Source organism: Hemitrygon akajei, chromosome 6, assembly GCF_048418815.1.
Source record: "Hemitrygon akajei chromosome 6, sHemAka1.3, whole genome shotgun sequence".
Lineage (NCBI taxonomy): Eukaryota > Metazoa > Chordata > Chondrichthyes > Myliobatiformes > Dasyatidae > Hemitrygon > Hemitrygon akajei.
In genome coordinates this window covers 12,450,983-12,470,306 of record NC_133129.1, presented here as the reverse complement: position 1 = coordinate 12,470,306, position 19,324 = coordinate 12,450,983, and the positions used below count along the sequence as shown (strand labels likewise).

The 19,324-nt window shown below is 43.5% G+C and overlaps 1 protein-coding gene across 2 annotated transcripts in view; it reads right to left on the bottom strand.

Moving 5' to 3' along the window:
• The window catches only part of LOC140728861 (probable ATP-dependent RNA helicase DDX60), a 176,981-nt gene that overhangs the window by 21,671 nt on the left and 135,986 nt on the right, over positions 1 to 19,324 (bottom strand). For both annotated transcript variants that reach the window (XM_073047895.1, XM_073047896.1), the window contains exons 31-33: positions 16,341 to 16,482; positions 9,260 to 9,381; positions 6,361 to 6,508 (exon numbers count right to left, since the gene is read on the bottom strand). In XM_073047895.1, coding sequence (XP_072903996.1) covers positions 6,361 to 6,508; positions 9,260 to 9,381; positions 16,341 to 16,482 — 412 coding nt within the window. The remainder of the gene's footprint in view (positions 1 to 6,360; positions 6,509 to 9,259; positions 9,382 to 16,340; positions 16,483 to 19,324) is intronic.

Genomic DNA, 19,324 nt, shown 5'->3' with positions numbered 1-19,324 from the left:
AATGAAACTAAATCTCTTCTACCTTTGTGTGATCCATATCTCTCCATTCTCTGCATAATATTTTGTCTATCTAAAGATTTATTTGTTACACGTACCTTGAAACATTCACAGAAATGTATCAGTTACATCAATAACCAACACAGTCGAATATGTGCTAGGGGCAGACTGCAAGTGTTACCATACTTCTGGCATCAACATTGCATGCCCACAACTTACTAACCCTAACCTGTATGTCTTTGGAATATGGAAGGAAAGGAAACTGAAGAACCTGGTTGAAACCAGAAGAGATGGGAGCAGAATTAGGCCATTCATCCCATCGAGCCCACTCCACCATTCCATCATAGCTGATCCATTTTCCCTTTCAACCTCATTCTCCTGCCTTCTCCCCATAGCCTTTCATGCCCTGACTAATCAAGAATCTGTCAACTTCCACCTTAAGTATACCCAATGACATGGCCTCCACAGACACCTGAATTCCACAGATTCACCACGCTCCAGCAAAAGAGATTCCATCCCATCTCTGTTCTAAACAGAAGTCCCTCTATTCTGAGGCTGTGTCCTCTGGTCTTAGACTCCCCACTATAGGAAACATCCTCTCCACATCTATTCTACCTAGGCTTTTCACCATTCAGTAGGTTTCAATGAGATCCCACTCATTCTTCTAAATTTCAGCGAGTACAGGCCCAGAGCTATCAGACTCTTCTCAAACGCTAACACTTTCATTTCCAGAATCATTCTCGTGAACCTTCTCTGAAACCTCTCCAACAGCTACACATCCTTTCTTAGATAAGGGGCCCAAAACTGCTCATGATACTTCAAATGAGGCCTCAACAATGCCTTAAAAGCCTCAGCATTTCATCCTTGCTTTTATATTCCAGTCCTCTCAAAATGAATGTTAACATTGCATTTACCTTCCTCAGCAATGACTCAGCTTGCAATCTAATCTTTAGGGAATGCTGAATGAGAACTCCCAAGTTCCTTTGCACATTGGGTTTTCAAATTTTCTGCTCATCTAAGAAAATAGTCTACTGTTTTCTTCCTTCTACCAAATTGTATAACCATATACTTCTCGACACTGTATTCCATTAACTACTTCATTGCACATTCTCCTAATTTGTCTAAATCCTTTGCGGTCTCGTGAGGGTCTAGTGAGATGGAGGAACTGAGGGAAATACATGTTAGTAGGGAAGTGGTGTTAGGTAAATTGAAGGGATTTAAGGCAGATGAATCCCCAGGGCCAGATGGTCTGCATCCCAGAGTGCTTAAGGAAGTAGCCCAAGAAATACTGGATGCATTAGTGATTATTTTTCAAAACTCCTTAGATTCTAGATTAGTTCCTGAGAATTGGAGGGTGGCTAATGTAACCCCGCTTTTTAAAAAAGGAGGGAGAGAGAAACCGGGGAATTATAGACCTGTTAGTCTGACATCGGTGGTGGGGAAAATGCTAGAGACGGTTATCAAAGATGTGATAACAGCACTTTTGGAAAGAGGTGAAATCATCGGACAAAGTCAGCATGGATTTGTGAAAGGAAAATCATGTCTGACGAATCTTATAGAATTTTTTGAAGATGTAACTAGTAGAGTGGACAGGGGACAGCCATTAGATGTGGTATATTTAGATTTTCAAAAGGCTTTTGACAAGGTCCCACACAGGAGATTAGTGTGCAAACTTAAAGCACACGGTATTGGGGTATGGTATTGATGTGGATAGAGAATTGGTTGGCAGACAGGAAGCAAAGAGTGGGAGTAAACGGGACCTTTTCAGAATGGCAGGCAGTGACTAGTGGGGTACCACAAGGCTCAGTGCTGGGACCCCAGTTGTTTACAATATATATTAATGATTTAGACGAGGGAATTAAATGCAGCATCTCCAAGTTTGCGGATGACACGAAGCTGGGCGGCAGTGTTAGCTGTGAGGAGGATGCTAAGAGGATGCAGGGTGACTTGGATAGGTTAGGTGAGTGGGCAAATTCATGGCAGATGCAATTTAATGTGGATAAATGTGAGGTTATCCACTTTGGTTGCAAGAACAGGAAAACAGATTATTATCTGAATGGTGGCCGATTAGGAAAAGGGGAGATGCAACGAGACCTGGGTGTCATTGTACACCAGTCGTTGAAGGTGGGCATGCAGGTACAGCAGGCGGTGAAAAAGGCAAATGGTATGTTGGCATTCATAGCAAAAGGATTTGAGTACAGGAGCAGGGAGGTTCTACTGCAGTTGTACAAGGCCTTGGTGAGACTGCACCTAGAATATTGTGTGCAGTTTTGGTCCCCTAATCTGAGGAAAGACATTCTTGCCATAGAGGGAGTACAGAGAAGGTTCACCAGATTGATTCCTGGGATGGCAGGACTTTCATATGAAGAAAGACTGGATCGACTAGGCTTATACTCACTAGAATTTAGAAGACTGAGGGGGGATCTTATTGAAACGTATAAAATTCTAAAGGGATTGGACAGGCTAGATGCAGGAAGATTGTTTCTGATGTTGGGGAAGTCCAGAACGAGGGGTCACAGTTTAAGGATAAAGGGGAAGCCTTTTAGGACCGAGATGAGGAAAAACTTCTTCACACAGAGAGTGGTGAATCTGTGGAATTCTCTGCCACAGGAAACAGTTGAGGCCGGTTCATTGGCTATATTTAAGAGGAAGTTAGATATGGCCCTTGTGGCTAAAGGGATCAGGGGGTATAGAGAGAAAGCAGGTACAGGGTTCTGAGTTGGACGATCAGCCATGATCATACTGAATGGCAGTGCAGGCTCGAAGGGCTGAATGGCCTACTCCTGCACCTATTGTTTATGTTTCTATGTTTTTATGTCTTCCTGCTTCCTCACCACTACTGCCGAATCACAGACCCAGCTCACCTGCTGTGCCACCCATCTTCCTATCATCTGTAAACTTGGCCACAAAGCCAGCAATTCCTCATCCAAATCATCGATTTATAACTGTAATACCTTGGGAAAGGTTTCACTGCCAATGTAATGGTCTTTCTGTAGAAGCAGTGTTTGGGTTATGGTTAGAGATAGCGGGTGTTTTGGAATGTGAGATGTCCAATAAGGGAGTGTGTTTTTCATGCTGTGTGCCTGACACCAGTGTGAGCTGGGTCTTTGATTTGGCGGGAGGTGAAGGGAGAAGACAGTGGAGAGAAGAGGTTGTAGGACTCGACCCAGAGCGGGGCCGTGATTCGATGAAGCCCAGGGAGATCAAAAGAGGACTTGCGAAGGGAAAACCATGAGCTCCAACTTGTGCACATTCGACTGTTCCATTAAAATGGACCCTTTTCTTCTTTGCTAACGCTTTAGTCAAATTAAGAATTATAAAGCTAAGTCGTTTAATTGTATGGGTGTACTGTCCATTATTTTGTGGTACTTATTTGTAACAATAACGAATCACACAGCATCCACACAAACTCAGGGGAGGGGGGGATTGGATGGGCTTGCGCCTCAATCTCCCATGTTTGGCAGGGCCGGAGATTGTCTTCCCTAGACTAATGCAGCCAATGGAATCAGGGTGTTTCATAACATAAAAAGATGTGGTCCCAACACTGACCCCTGCAGAATACCACTAGACAGTAGCAGCCAAACATAAAGGGCCCTCTATATCCCCACTCTTTGCCTCCAGCCAATCAGCCACTGCTTCATCCATGCTATTATCTTTCCAGTAACACCATGGGCTCTTATCTTGTTAAGCAGCCTCATGTGTGGCACCTTGTCAAAGGTCTTCTGAAAATCCAAGTACACAACATCCACTGATTCTCCTTTGTCAATTCTGCTTGTTATTTCCTCAAAGGATTCCAACAGATTTGTCAGGTTAGATTTTCTCTTACGGAAACCATACTGACTTTGGCCTATTTTATCATGTGCCGTCCTTAGTATCCTGAGACCTCATCCTTGGCAATCGACTCCAACCACTTCCCAACCGCAGATGTCAGGCTAACTGGCCTATAATTTCCTTCTGCCTCCCTCCAATTTGAAGAGTGGAGTGACATCTGCAATTTTCCAGTTCTCTGGAACCATGCCAGAATCTAATGATTCTTGAAAGATCATTACTAATGCCTCCACAGTCTCCCCATCCACCTCTCTCAAAACCCTAGGGTGTAGTCCATGTGACATCCACCTTCAGACCCTTTGGTTCCGCAGGCTATTCCCTAGTAATAGCAACTGCGCTCATTTCTGCTCTCAGATACTCTCAAACCTCCGGCAAACTGCTAGTGTCTTCCATAGTGAAGACAGATGCAAAATCCATATTTAGTTTGCCTGCTCTTTCCTTGTCCACCATTACTACGTCTCAGTGTCATTTTCCAGTGGTCCAATATCTACTCTTACCTCTCGTTATATCTGAAAAAACCTTTGATATCATTGGCTAGCTTACATTCATATTTCATCTTTTCCCTCCTTATGGCTTTTTAGTTGCCTTCTGTTTGTTTTTAAAAGCTTCCAATCCCTCTAACTTCCCACTGATTTTTGCTTTATTATATGTCCTTTCTTTTGCTTTTATGCTGTTTTTGACTTCCCTTGTCAACCTCGGTTGCATTCTCCTGCCTTTAGAATACTTCTTTGATGTATCTATCCTGTGATTTCTTGATTGCTCCCAGAAACACCAGCCATTGCTGTTCTACCATCATCCCTATTAGTGTTTTGTTAGTCACATTATAACTTCCTTACAGACGATGGCAGGACTTAAACCCTGTCTGCAGATCGCTGCCACTGTAAAGCTTGATATTAACTGCTAAACTACCAAACTGCCCCCTAACAGCCTCTTGAATGTTACTACCATATCTGACAACTCGTATCGGACACCCATCACTCTCTGTGATAAAACTTTGCCCCTGTACCTTGCTTCCCTTTCACTTTAAATGCAGCTCTGCTGGGCAAAGATTAATTGATAAGAAAATGAATCAATAACCTATTGAAATTATTTAATCTTTCTGTCATAACATAGATTAAAACCAAAGTTATAATCTAATGCTTTAATAACCAGCTGATATATTAGTTATAAAACAAGGCTTGATGTTGACTTTGGCCAGCTCCTGTGAGCTGCCCCATTTTGCTGTACAAATTATTTTTGTTGGCCATCTTTAAACTTGTTTAGAAATACAGGTTGAGCAACTCTTATCTGAAATGTTTAGGGCCGGAAGAGTTTCAGATTTTGGACTTTGGAATATTTATATCAATATAATGTGATACCTATAGATAGATCTTTGCCTGTTTCATGATCAGCATACCATTAAGCAACATATGTTTACTCCGACACTGACAAATCCATTCTTTCAATACATATTTGAGATCTTCATTTTCATACACAGGATTGTACTGTATGTGGAGTAAGCTACCAGATGAATTGATTGAGGTATGCACAACATAGCTCCTAAAAGACAGTTGAACAGGTACATGGACAGAAAATGTTTTGAAGGAAACAGACCCAAAGTAGGAAACTGGTCTGGCTTGGAAATGGCCTATTGGTTGGCATGAACCCATTGGAGAGAAGGGCCTGTTTCTATGCTGTATGACTCAACACTCAATCGCCACTTTATTAGGTACACCTGCTAATATCTAATCACCCAATCATGTGGCAGCAACTCAATGCATAAAAGTATGCAGACATGGTCACGAGGTTCAGCCCAAACATCAGAATGGGGAAGAGATATAACATAAGTGACTTTGTCCATGCCAGATGGGATGGTTTGAGTATCTCAGAAACCATTGATCTCCTGGGATTTTCATGCACAACAGTCTAGAGTTTACAGAGAATGGTGCAAAAAACAAGAAAAAATCCAGTGAGTGACAGTCCCGTGGGTGAAAATGCCTTGTAAATGAGAGAGATTGAAGGAGAATGGCCAGACTGGTTTAAGGCGACAGTAACTCAAATAACCAAGCTTTACAACAGTGGTGTGCAGAAAAGCAACTCTGAATTGAACCTTGAAGTGGATAGCCTACAGCAGCAGAAGACAACAACATACAGTCAGTGGCCACTTTATTAGATACAGGAGGGATCCCATGGCCACTGAGTGTGTGACTATGTTTCTGACAAGGCTTTTCCATCTGCTCTCTTGTGCTTTCTTTCCTGCAGAGACTGCCTGAGCTGCTGATAATTCCAAATTTACAACATCTTCAGCTCTCTGACTTTCACAGGGCTGGCCTGCAGAGCCTGATTATCACTGGAGATGCCAGTGATCAATTCAGCTTAAATTAACCCTTTCACGTGTGCCCCGTCAATCCTGGAACCAATCAAGCTACAGCACTTGGAGTCATAGAACACCAGAGTGCAGAAACAGGCCCTTCAGTCCATCTAATCTGTGCCAAAATATTAATCTGCCTAGATCCCATTGACCTGCACCCAGGACATAGTCAGGAAAGATCTTACTTGTGTTAGTGAGAGGGAGCTTGAATTCGGCCTCTAGGTCAGCCTGCTGGGAGATAGTGAGCAGGAAGTTTCCAAAAACATGGATTGCATTCAGGTTGTATTCATTCACAGACGCTGCAAACTTTTCCGGGAGATCGTCCAGGAATACCTAAGGACAAAACAATGATTGAATAGTGGGGCAGCCAAACTCGATACAAAGGGATTATCCTAAGCTTCCTATCACAAACCAGAGAAAATCTACAGATTTTAGATTGGAAGGTGCTTTGCCGACCACCTATGCTCCATCCGCCAGAAGAAGCGGGATCTCCCAGTGGCCACCCATTTTAATTCCACTTCCCGTTCCCATTCTGATATGTCAATCCGTGGCCTCCTCTACTGTCGTGATGAGGCCACATTCAGGGTGGAGGAACAATACTTTGTATTCTTGCTAGGTAGCCTCCAACCTGATGGCATGAACATCAATTTCTCAAACTTCCGGTAATGCCCCCACCCCTTCACCATTCACCATCCCCTTCACCATTCCCCATCCCCTTTTCCCTCTCTCACTGTATCTCCCTGCCTGCCCATCACCTCCCTTTGGTGATTCTCCCCCCTTTTCTTTCTTCCATGGCCTTCTGTCCTCTCCTATTAGATTTCCCCTTCTCCAGCCCTGTATCTCCAAACTTTGACCTGTTATAACATCCGACTAACCGCTACACAACCTTAGCGCCCAGCTAAACTGTAAACTACAATGACATCTTATCTTTCTTCTGGACATTTGGCAACCCTCTGAAATGCATATTGTACATTCAGTGGCCACTTTATCAGGTATATTTTCTCATTAATAACCTATCCCTCAAAGTCAGCAAGACGAAGGAATTGGTTGTTGACTTCGGAAGGAGTAACGGACCACACAACCCCATCTACATCGGTGGTGCGCAGGTGGAACAGGTCAAAAGCTTTAAGTTACTCAGGGTGAATATCACAAATGACCTGACTTGGTTTAACCAAGCAGTGTCTACTGCCAAGAAGGCCCACCAGCACCTTTACTTCCTGAGAAAGCTGAAGAAATTTGGCCTGTCCCCTAAAACCCTCACTAATTTTTATAGATGCACCGTAGGAAGCATTCTTCTAGGGTGCATCACAATCTGGTATGGAAGCTGTCCTGTCCAAGACCGGAAGAAGCTGCAGAAGATAGTGAACATAGACCAGCACATCACACAAACCAATCTTCTATCCTTGGACTCACTTTACATCATACGCTGTCGGAGCAGTGCTGCCAGGGTAATCAAGGACACGACCCACCCAGCCAACAAACTTTTTGTCCCTCTTCCCTCCGGGAGAAGGTTCAGGAGCATGAAGATTCATACGGCCAGATTTGGGAACAGCTTCTTTCCAACTGTGATAAGACTGCTGAACGGATCCTGACCCAGATCTGGGCCGTACCTTCCAAATATCCAGACCTGACTTGCACTACCTTACTTTCCCTTTTCTATTTTCTAATAATGATTTATAATTTAAATTTTTATTATATTTACTTCTATTTGTACTTCAGGGAGCACGAAGCACAGAAACAAAAATCACCGTAATGATTGTACGCTCTAGTATCAATTGTTTGGTGACAATAAAGTATATTTTCTCATTAATGCAAATATCTAATCAGCCAATCATGTGGCAGTAACTTATTGTATTAAAGCATGCAGACATGGTCAAGGGGTTCAGTTGTTGTTCAGACCAAACATCAGAATGGGGAAGAAATGTGATCTAAAAGACATTGACCATGGAATGATTGTTGATGCCAGACAGGGTGTTTTGAGTATCTCAGAAACTGCAGATGTCATGCACAACAGTCTCCTGAGTTTACAGAAAATGGTGCAAAAAACTAAAAAAAAAACAGTGACCAGCGTTCTGTGGGTGGAAACACCTTGTTAATGAGAGAGGTCAGAGGGAAAAACCAGCCTGGTTCAAGCTGACAGGAAGGTGACAGTAACCCAAGAAACTAAGCCTTACAACAGTGGTGTGCAGAAGAGCATCCCCGGATTCACAGCACATCAAACCTTGAAATGGATGGGCTATGGCAGCAGAAGACCACATCAGGTTCCACTCCTGTAGCCAATAAAATCATCATTGAGTGTATGTTTGTGGTCCACTTCAAGATTCAATGTGTGGTCATTTGAGGTACCATCATCTTCCTGTCAGCTTAAACCAGACTGGCCATTCTCCTCTGACCTCTCTCATTAGCAAGGCATTTTCACTGACAGAACTGCCACTCACTGATTTTTTGTAAACTCTAGAGACTATTGTGTATGAAAACACTAGTAAGTCTTTCTGAGATTCACAAACCGTCCAGTCTGGCACCAATAATCATTCTCACATTTCTTTCCCATTCAGATGTTTGGTCTGAACAACAACTGAACCTCTTGACCATGCTTTTATGCATAGAGTTGTTGCATGATTGGCTGGTTGGATGTTTGCATTAATGAGCAGATGTAAAGGTATACCTAATAAAGTCTCCACTGAGTGTAATGTTCCAGTTACAGAGTAAGTGCAGTGCTTGCTGGTAGACAAATGACATTCAAAGGCCATAATGAGGTAGAATGCGAGATCAAGGGTTCATCTGTAGTGTACGAGAGGCCCGCTAAAGAGACTTATTGCAGAGGGATAGAAGCTGTCCTTGAGCCTGGAGGTTCTTGCTTTCAAACTTTTCTCTCTCCTGCCCAACAGGAGAGAGGGGAAGGCAGAATGATAAGATGGGAGGACTCCTCGATTATATTGGCTGCTTCATGAGGCACGGTGTATCTTCCCAAACTTCACCTCTGGTGTGTGCCGGTTGAGGAGGGTGGTGGAAGTCTGACCCTGCCTTTGTCTGACCCTGCCTTTGTCTGACTCTGTCTTTGGCAGGCACGGAGATGTCACTCACCTTGGACTGTCCAAAGGTTGGCTTCCGCTCCCACAAAACTGATGGCAGACGCATCCTCCCAAAGAGATTGGCCAGGATGAGAACTAAGGTCTCCATCACATCTTCTGAAAACACTTTGGAACCTGGTAGGAAGTGTAGGAATGTTAGCCAGAAGCCAGGTGATGTAAGTACCCCTAAATGCCCAGTGGCAGAGACCCAGACCAGCCGATGACTGTGGCGAGGCTTTCATGATATAACGGGCTACAAAACAATGGATGGTATCTCTGGCAACAATACACCTCTCCCCAATGAGCAGGTTTCAAACAGGAGGTTATGGAAATGATGCCACCCAGCCTGACACATTGGAGACATTCGATCACACCAGTGCTTCCACTTCCTCAGGAGGGGTAAGGAAACTCAGCAAGTCCTCAATAACTCTCACCTATTTTTACAGATGTTCCATAGAGAGTATCCTATCTCTATCCAGCATGGCAGCTACTCTGCCCAAGACATAAGAAATTGCAAAGAGTTGTGAACACAGCTCAGTCCATTACACAAACCACTCTCCCCTCCACTGACTCCATCTACAGTTCCCGCTGCCTTGGGAAAGCAGCCAGTCAAGGACTCTTCTCCACACCCCTCCAATTTATTATTCTTCTCCGCACACCCCGTTGGGCAAAAGATACAAAAGTTTGAGAGCGCCAAGCTCAAGTGCATCAACCATGCTGTCATCAGACCCTTAACAAGCCCCACTAATCATAAATGGTGAAGTCATGGAAAGGGTCTCCAATTACAAGATTCTGGGGATGAACATCACCAAGAAGCTTTCTTGGTCCATCAACACAACCTCAATAGTAGGGAAGGCACAACAGTTACTATACTACTTGTGTTAATCTGCCTCAGAATTTGCCCGCCAAGTTTATTGATGTGTGATAGTGAGCATACTGACATAAGGAATGATAGTGTGGTGCTCCAGCTGCAGCAAGACAGATCACAAAGCACTTCGACAGGTGATTAGGATGGCTCAGCACATCACTGGGACTCAACTACCAGACCTGGAGACAATCAACTCTCAAAGCCTACAGTGTACTTGTAACATCATTGAAGAACCATCTCATCCCAGACAGTAGCACTGCAGTCTCATTGTCTTGAGCAATGATACTAAAGTCCTACTCTATTCCATATGCAGAAGATGAGCCCTTGATCTCCTAACCTAGCCTGCCATAGCCCTGAAGGTTTATTTGTCTACCTGCACTGCACGTTCCCGGTAACTACAACACTATAGCTGGACTATGAACATCTATACTCATGTCATTCTACAGATGCACAGTAGAGAGCGTCCAAACATGCTGCATCACTGTGCAGTATGGAAACTGCACTGCGGTGTGCAGGAAGGCTCGGCAACAGGTAGTCCAAGCTGCCCCAATGCATCTCTGGCACCAGCCTATTCACCATCAAGGACATACTGTATATACAGAAAGGTGCTGGAAAAGGGCCAGTATCACCATGAATGATCCCACCAACCCTGCTCATGGACTATTTGTCCCACTCCCATCAGGGAGAAGGCTACGTAGCATCCACGCCAAGATGACCAGGTTCAAACACAGTTACTTTCCTCAAGCAGTAAGGCTGATCAACACCTCCACCCACTATCTCACCAATGCTTTATCATTTCCTGTCAGAGTCACCTTATGGACATAGCGTCATTTTAACAACATAAAATCAATTTATATTATTTGACAGCTTAGACATGAGTGTGATAAAAGGGAGTAGATTCCGGCTAGGCTGGTTTCTTCAGGCTGGGCCAGCACGGAAAGTGTCAATGTCAGAGACCAGCTGAAGTTTGAAGTGCAAGTATCAAAACAGCAGACTTGGGTAAAGTTGGTCTTTTGTCAGTGGCTCAGGCATGAGAAGTGTGTGTGATTGGCAGTGTCAGAGCCCAGTGGAAGTCAAGAGAGGATAAAAGGAACAGATTCGGGCAAGGCTGGCCATTTTGGTCTGTGGAAAGGGTCAGCATCTGAGGCCTAAGCTCAGCTGCAAATAAAAGGAGGGTGGGCTCAAGTGGAGCAGCCATTGTCAGGGTGTGCCAGTGATAGATTGTGAAGGCTTTGGCATGAACCAGCAGAGGCATGGTTATGAAGAGGTAATAGTTTCCCTGATGACTACATCTCAGAAGTACATCCAACTTCAGCGCCTGACTGACCAGGTCAAGGAGTTGTAGCTGGACTTGGATGTACTCAGGATCATTCGAGAGGCTGAAGGTATTATCGACGAGACTTTTGAAGAGGTGGTCACACCCAGAGTACAAGCTTCGGACAACGGATGGGTGACCACCAGGAGAGATAATGGGATTAAAAAGTCAGTGCAGGGTTCCCTCGTGGCCTTGCCCCTCAGCAAAAGTATACCCCTTTGGATACTGCTGGAGAGGATGCCCCATCAGATCATGGCAGCAGCGGCCAGGCTGGTGGCACTGTGGCCGGCTCTGAGGCTCAGCGGTGAAGGTTAAAGTCAGGTAGTGTGGTAGTTACAGGGGTCTCGATAGTCAGGGGAACATGTGGCTGCATAAGAGACACCAGGATGGTGTGATGCCTCCTAGGTGCTAGGGTCCATGATGTATCAGAACAGCCGCTACGGGATACAGGATATTCTCAAGGGAGAGGGGGAACAGCCAGAGGTCGTGGTGCATATTGACACCACTGACATCGGCAGAAAAGGAGAAGAGGTCGTAGGCAGTGAGGATATAGAGTGTAAGTTTAGATTAACTCTATATTGAGCTGGAGATTATAGCTAAGCAGGCAGGAGTGTTGCACATTTAATAACTCAGTATTATTTGAGTAATATTGTAAATTTAAATGTGTCCTGATGAAGGGTCTCAGCCCGAAACGTTGACTGCTCCTTTCAACCGATGCTGCACGACCTGCTGAGTTCATCCAGCTGTTTGTACGTGTTGTAAATTTATTGTTTGATTAAGCATTCTTTGTTTGTTTAAATAATTCATTACAGATTAAATGTAAAAGTACAGGAATGACATATGTCATTACGCTACCTCGTCATAAGTGTTCACCTCACTAAAAAAAATTTAGAGGGAACATTGAGCAACACCATCACCACTTTGTACTGCAATGGCCTTTTTCTTGGCTCATAGAAACATAGAAGACATACAGCACAATACAGGTCCTTCGGCCCACAAAGTTGGGCCGAACATGTCCCTACCTTAGAACTATCTAGGCTTTACCCATAGCCCTCTATTTTTCTAAGCTCCATGTAGCCATCCAGGAGTCTCTTAAAAGACACTATCATTTCCACCTCCACCACCACCGTCGGCACCCGAATCCACACACTCCCCACTCTCTGCGTAAAAAACTTACCCCTGACATCTCCTCTGTACCTACTTCCAAACACCTTAAAACTATGCCCTCTCGTGCTAGCCATTTTAGCCCTGGGGAAATGCCTCTCACTATCCACACGATCAATGCCTCTCATTTATCTTGTACACTTCTATCAAGTCACATCTCATCCTCCGTCGCTCCAAGGAGAAAAGGCCGAGTTCACTCAACCTATTCTCATAAGGCATGCTCCCCAATCCAGGCAACATCCTTGTAAATCTCCTCTACACCCTTTCTATGGTTTCCACGTCCTTCCTATAGTGAGGCGACCAGAACTGAACACAGTACTCCAAGTGGGGTCTGACCAGGGTCCTATATACCTGCAATATTACATCTCAGCTCTTAAACTCAATCCCACGATTGATGAAGGCCAATGCACCGTATACCTTCTTAACCACAGAGTCAACCTGCGTAGCAGCTTTAAGTGTCTTATGCGCTCGGACCCCAAGATCCCTCTGATCCTCCACATTGCCAAGAGTCTTACCATTAATGCTATATTCTGCCATCATATTTGACCTATCAAAATGAACCACCTTACACTTATCTGGGTTGAACTCCATCTGCCACTTCTCAGCCCAGTTTTGCAACCTATCAATGTCCCACTGTAACCTCTGACAGCCCTCCACACTATCCACAACACTCCCAACCTGTGTCATCAGCAAATTTACTAACCCATCCCTCCACTTCCTCATCCAGGCCATTTATAAAAATCACAAAGAGTAGGGGTCCCAGAACAGATCCCTGAGGCACACCACTGGTCACCGGCCTCCATGCAGAATATGACCCGTCTACAACCATTCTTTGCCTTCTGTGGGCAAGCCAGTTCTGGATCCACAAAGCAATGCCCCCTTGGATCATATGCCTCCTTACTTTCTCAATAAACCTTGTATGGGGTACCTTATCAAATGCCTTGCTAAAATCCATATACACTACATCTACGGCTCTACCTTCATCAATGTGCTTAGTCACATCCTCAAAAAATTCAATCAGGCTCGTAAGGCACAACCTGCCTTGACAAAGCCATGCTGACTATTTCTAATCATATTATACCTCTCCAAATGTTCATAAATCCTGCCTCTCAGGATCATCTCCATCAACTTTCCAACCAGTGAAGTAAGACTCACTGGTCTATAATTTCCTGGGCTATCCCTACTCCCTTTTTTGAATAAAGGAACAACATCCGCAACCCTCTAATCCTCCAGAACCTCTCCCATCCTCATTGATGATGCAAAGCTCATTGCCAGAGGCTCAGCAATCTCCTCCCTCGCTTCCCACAGTAGCCTGGGGTATATCCCGTCTGGTCCCATTAACTTGTCCAACTTGATGCTTTCCAAAAGCTCCAGCATCTCCTCTTTCTTAATATCTACATTCTCAAGCTTTTCAGTCCACTGCAAGGCATCCCTACAATCCCTACAATTCACTTTTCTGTAGTGAATACTGAAGCAAAGCATTCATTAAGTACCTCCGCTATTTCCTCCGGTTCCATACACACTTTTCCATTGTCACACTTGATTGGTCCCATTCTCTCATGTCTTATCCTCTTGCTCTTCACATACTTGTAGAATGCCTTGGGGTTTTCCTGAATCCTGTCCGCCAAGGCCTTCTCATGGCCCCTTCTGGCTCTCCTAATTTTATTCTTAAACTCCTTCCTGCTAGCCTTATAAACTTCTAGATTCATATCATTACCTAGTTTTCTAAAGTCATGCTCTTTTATTGTATGATTTGTTAATTGTATGAAGTTTAATTTATTTCAAAACTTTTTTTCCGGGGTGTTATTGGGAATCTGGGGAGAATGAAATGGGAAATGAAATATAACCTACCAGATTCAAAATGGCCTGGAGAGAGGGGACATGGAGAGGATATTTCCATTAGTAGGAAAGTCTTGGATCTGGGGCACTGCCTCAGAATAAAGGGACATCCCTTTAGAACAGGGATGAAGAGGGAATTCTTCTACCATTTCTTCAAAGATTCAGTGGTGAATCTTTGGAATTCACTACTACAGGGAGCAGTGGAGACCAAGTCATTGGGTGCATTTAAGGCAGAGTTCAATACATTCTTGATTGTTAAGGAGGTTGAAAAATGATGGGTGGGTAGGTGGGAGAATGGGGTTGAGACAGAAAAGAACCATCAGTGTTCATATGTCTTATGAAATAAAACTGGGCAAGAATGGGCAGGTGACGGTTGGTAGAGACAAGGTGGGCCAGGCCTGTTTCCATGCTCTGTCTGTATATGAGAAGTCCATACTCCAATGGCCCCATAATTCACACAGATACCAAGAAGGCAGCATGCCACAACTTTCATTTGGACAAGGACACTTAATGCTGCCTTGTAAATGATGCCTACATCCCACCACTGAGTAGAAAAAACCATTCAGTGGCATTATTGGAAGGGATGGGAATATTTCCCCATTCCCTCCTTCCGCTGTGGACAAGCAGTTGATGGAGACTACTTCCTGTGATCTCCACTTCAGGAAGTCTGCACACTGGCTGGAAAGTCAACAGTGGCTGGGCAAGTGTCTCACTTCATCTACCACACCCTGACATTTCTATAGATATACGGTGGAGAGCATTCTGACCACCTGGTATGGAGGCTCCAATGCACAAGATGGAAAAAGGCTGCACAGGGTTGTAACTTCAGCCAGCTCCTTCCCAGGAAAATCCCTCCCCACCTTCAAAGAGATCTTCAAAAGACAGGGCCTCAGGAAGATGGTACCCATCATTAAGGACCTTCAACACCCAGGACTTCCTCTCTTCTCGTTACTGCCTATGGGGAGGAGATATTGGGGTCCAAAGAGCCACAGTCAATGTTTCAGCATTGAAATTCACATGGTGAATTACGTATCACATTGAAACACACAGTGAAACAAGTTGTTTGCATTAACAACCCACACGCCCAAAGATGTGCTGGGGGCAGCCCGTAACTGTTGTGACACATTCCGGCACCAACATAACACGGTCACCATGTTCAGCAGAACAACAAAACACACCACACAGAATAACACAAACAGCAAGCAACCTGAGCCTGTGCCGCTAAGTTCCTCTACAATTTTGAGTGTGCTATTCTGGATTTCCAGCATCTGTAGAATTTACTGTAGACGTTTTGGGCTGACCGAAAGGAGAGACATCAAGAGATTTGAAAGTAGTTGGGGGAGAGGGAAATGCGAAATGACAGGAGAAGACCGGACCGGGAGATGGGGCCCCCCGTCCCATGATCCTTTCCCTTCTCCAGCTCTGTATCACTTTCGCCAATCACCTTTGCGGCTCTTAGCTTCATCCCACCCCCCTCCGGTCTTCTCCTGTCATTTCGCATTTCCCCCTCCCCCCACTACTTTCAAATCTCTTGGTATCTCTCCTTTCAGTTAGTCCTGACGAAGGGTCTCGGCCTGAAACGTCGACAGCGCTTCTCCCTATAGATGCTGCCTGGCCTGCTGTGTTCCACCAGCATTTTGTGTGTGTTGTTTGAATTTCCAGCATCTGCAGATTTCCTCGTGTTTGATCTGTAGAATTTCTTGTGTTTGTGAATACTACGTCGCTTTTTCTCTTTTCTCTACTTTTTTATCTGTCTTTCTAATTATCTTTCTATCTTCCTATCATAACTTTTTTATGTCTCATACTGCCCTGCTGCCCAGAAATATATGATAGTGAAATAAATCTGATTCTGAACCCAGATGTGAACCGCGCCCCCCCCCCCCCCCCACCCCACCACGTTGGGCTCACCTGGGTTCACAGGTCGGCAGAGTTCATGTAGAAGGCCTCGTACCAGTAAATGGATAAAAACAAAGTTGGCAGGCTCATGGTAGTGGAGATGCATCACCAAGCCCGCTAGTCCCTGAGGCTGACCCTCTTGATCCAGAAAGCCCTGAAACAATCAAGCAGCACATTCAATTAGACCCACAGAATCATATGGCCTTTCAGCCCATCTGACCATACTGACCAAGATACGCACCTAAACTAATCCTATTTGTCTGTATTTGGCTCCTATTCCTCTAAATCTTTCCTAACCATGTGCCTGTCAAAGGGTCTTTTTAATGTTGTTAATGCACCTGTTTCAACCACCACTCGAGCTATGCTCTCTTCTTGCTGCTGCCACAGGGCAGGAGGTACAGAGGCCTTAAGTTCCACATTACCAGGTTCAGGAACAGTAATTGCCCTACAGCCATTGGGCTCCTGAACCAGAGGGGTTAACTTCACTCACCTCAACACTGAACTAATTCTACAACCTATGGATTCTACAACTCATGCTCTCTCTATTATTTATTATTTTGTTTTTATTTGTTCAGATTGTCTTTTTTTGCACATTAGTTGTTTGTCAATCTTTGCTTGTGTGTAGTTTTTCACTGAATCTGTTGTATTTCCTTGTTCTACTGTAAACGCCAGCAAAAAAAAAAAACAAATCTCAGGGTGGTATATGTACTTTTACTTTGAACTTTCTCTAACAGCTCATTCCACCTACAGACCACCGTCTAGGTTAAAAAGTTGTCCCTCAGGTTCATATTAAATCTCTTCCCTCTCTCCATAATGCTAAACCCTCTAGTTCTTGATTCCAAAACCCTGGGGAAAACGCTGTGCAGATTCACTCTCTCTATGCCCATCATGACTTTATACACCTCTATAAGGTTACCCCTCAGTCTCTTCAATTCCAAAGAGTAATGTCCCAGCCTGAGCCTGCCCAACTTCTCCATATAACTCAGGCTAAGTGAATGCCAAGGTTGTTCCAATGAATCCATGCTTTACAAGTTAACTCTGAACTCCAAAATATAATTTGAACATTTTCCACAATTAAACTAAAATGGGGTTATAAGATGTAATCTAGGACCACTGCCTTACGGTTCCAGTCACCTGGGTTCCATCTTAACCCCCGTGCTGTCGGTGTGGAGCTTGCATGTCCTCCCTGAACTCCTTCCAGGTGCTATGGCTTCCTCCCACATCCTAAAGGTGTAAGGGCCAGTAGTCTGCTTTAATTTGCTTCCAGTATGTTGGTGACTGTTAGAATCCAGGGGAGAATAAAAATTCGGGATTAATGTAGAATTAGTATGGATAGGTAGTTGATGGGAGACCGCCTCTGTCTGTCGATGGAGTAGCACTAATTCTGTGCTACTCTTAGTTTTCTCTCCCTCCCTCCAGCTTAAATTTTGAACTTAAAATTTTTAATTGCCGATTCTTGAAGGGGAGTAATATGTCTATGTCTACGAGAAGTGGGAAGAATCTGCATGAACCTACTGACAAAGGTAATGGAAAAGGAACGATGCCGAAGAAAAGATCTGATGAAATGCCAGCACGGGCTGAAGATATCGTTCGGACACTGAAATCAATTCAAAATCAGAATAAGGCAATTAAAGATCAGCTGGAAAAGAATAATAATGAAATGAAGTTATTTCTGAGAAAACTGAAAGATGTGGAAACTCAAGTTACTAAACATGAAGAGGAATTGAAGTCAACTAAGCAAAAACTGTCTGAAACTACAACCCATTTGGAAAAATATCGTAATAAGATTATTGATCTGGAAACTAAGTCTCGCCGAAACAACATACAAATCATTGGATTGCAAGAAGGAGCTGAAAATGGAGACTTAACGGTTTACTTTGGTAAGCTCTTTCATGGTCTATTTCCGACTATTTTATCACAGCCGCCTGCCATTGAAAGAGTGTACAGGCTGTCCACTTCGAAATTTAAAGACGAAACCAGACCAATATTTATTTTGGTTTGTTTTCATCACTTTAAAATTAAAGATCAAATAATGCGACAGGCGAGAAAACAGAGAGTTTTCAGATTCAATGAGTCTGAGCTCCGTTTTTATGGAGATTATCCGAAAAAAGTAATGGAACAAAGAGCAAGATTTGCTTTGGTAATGAAACAAGCAACCGTTAAGAAACTATTTCCCTCTTTGAGTTACCCGATAAGAATGAAAGTTTTTCCTCCTAATTCTTCCCCACGTACTTTCTTTGACCCAAAAGTCGCGCTGGATTTTGTCCAGGCTATACCTGTCACCGCCACTGATATTACTACTGAATGAACTATCTGAAAAGCTGTTTGATTATCTGTCTATTACTCACATTTCTTAAAGAAGATATATGAAGGCTATTTGGATATTTCATTGACAGATTAATAAAATAAGATAAGAAAACCTGCTCATCATTACATCCTATTGGATTTTTTTTTTGGAAAGAAGATTTACGGTTCAAGTTTGACTGTTTAAATGGTTAATTACATATTTGATTGAGAAAAGAGGATAAAAGGATTTGTTCCTTTTATCTAATATTTGGTTTGATGTTTCTTTTAGTTGTTTCCTAAATTACTATCTGGTAGTTTTTTTTCCTACCAATAGGGTTTCTTTTTATATATATATATATATATATATATATATATATATATCTGGGAGGGTTTAGTTACTATGATATGACTAATTAATATTTTCATAAATTTAGTTCAGTTATGTATACTATTAACTTTTTTTATCTGTTTTATAATAGCGTCCTATAACCGAATTTAAAGTTTTATTACGGATTTAAAGGTAAACTTAAGATGGCACTGGTTTTACTCTCTAAGAGATTATATTATTTTGGTTCTTTTTCTGTTTAATACTTGATGGAATGTAAACACTCTCCTTTGTCAAGACGTTACTCTCTTTCCTGCAAGGTGATTTTATTTTTTTGTATACTGGCTGGGGGGAGGGAGAGACGAGACTGACAGAGCGGCCCATG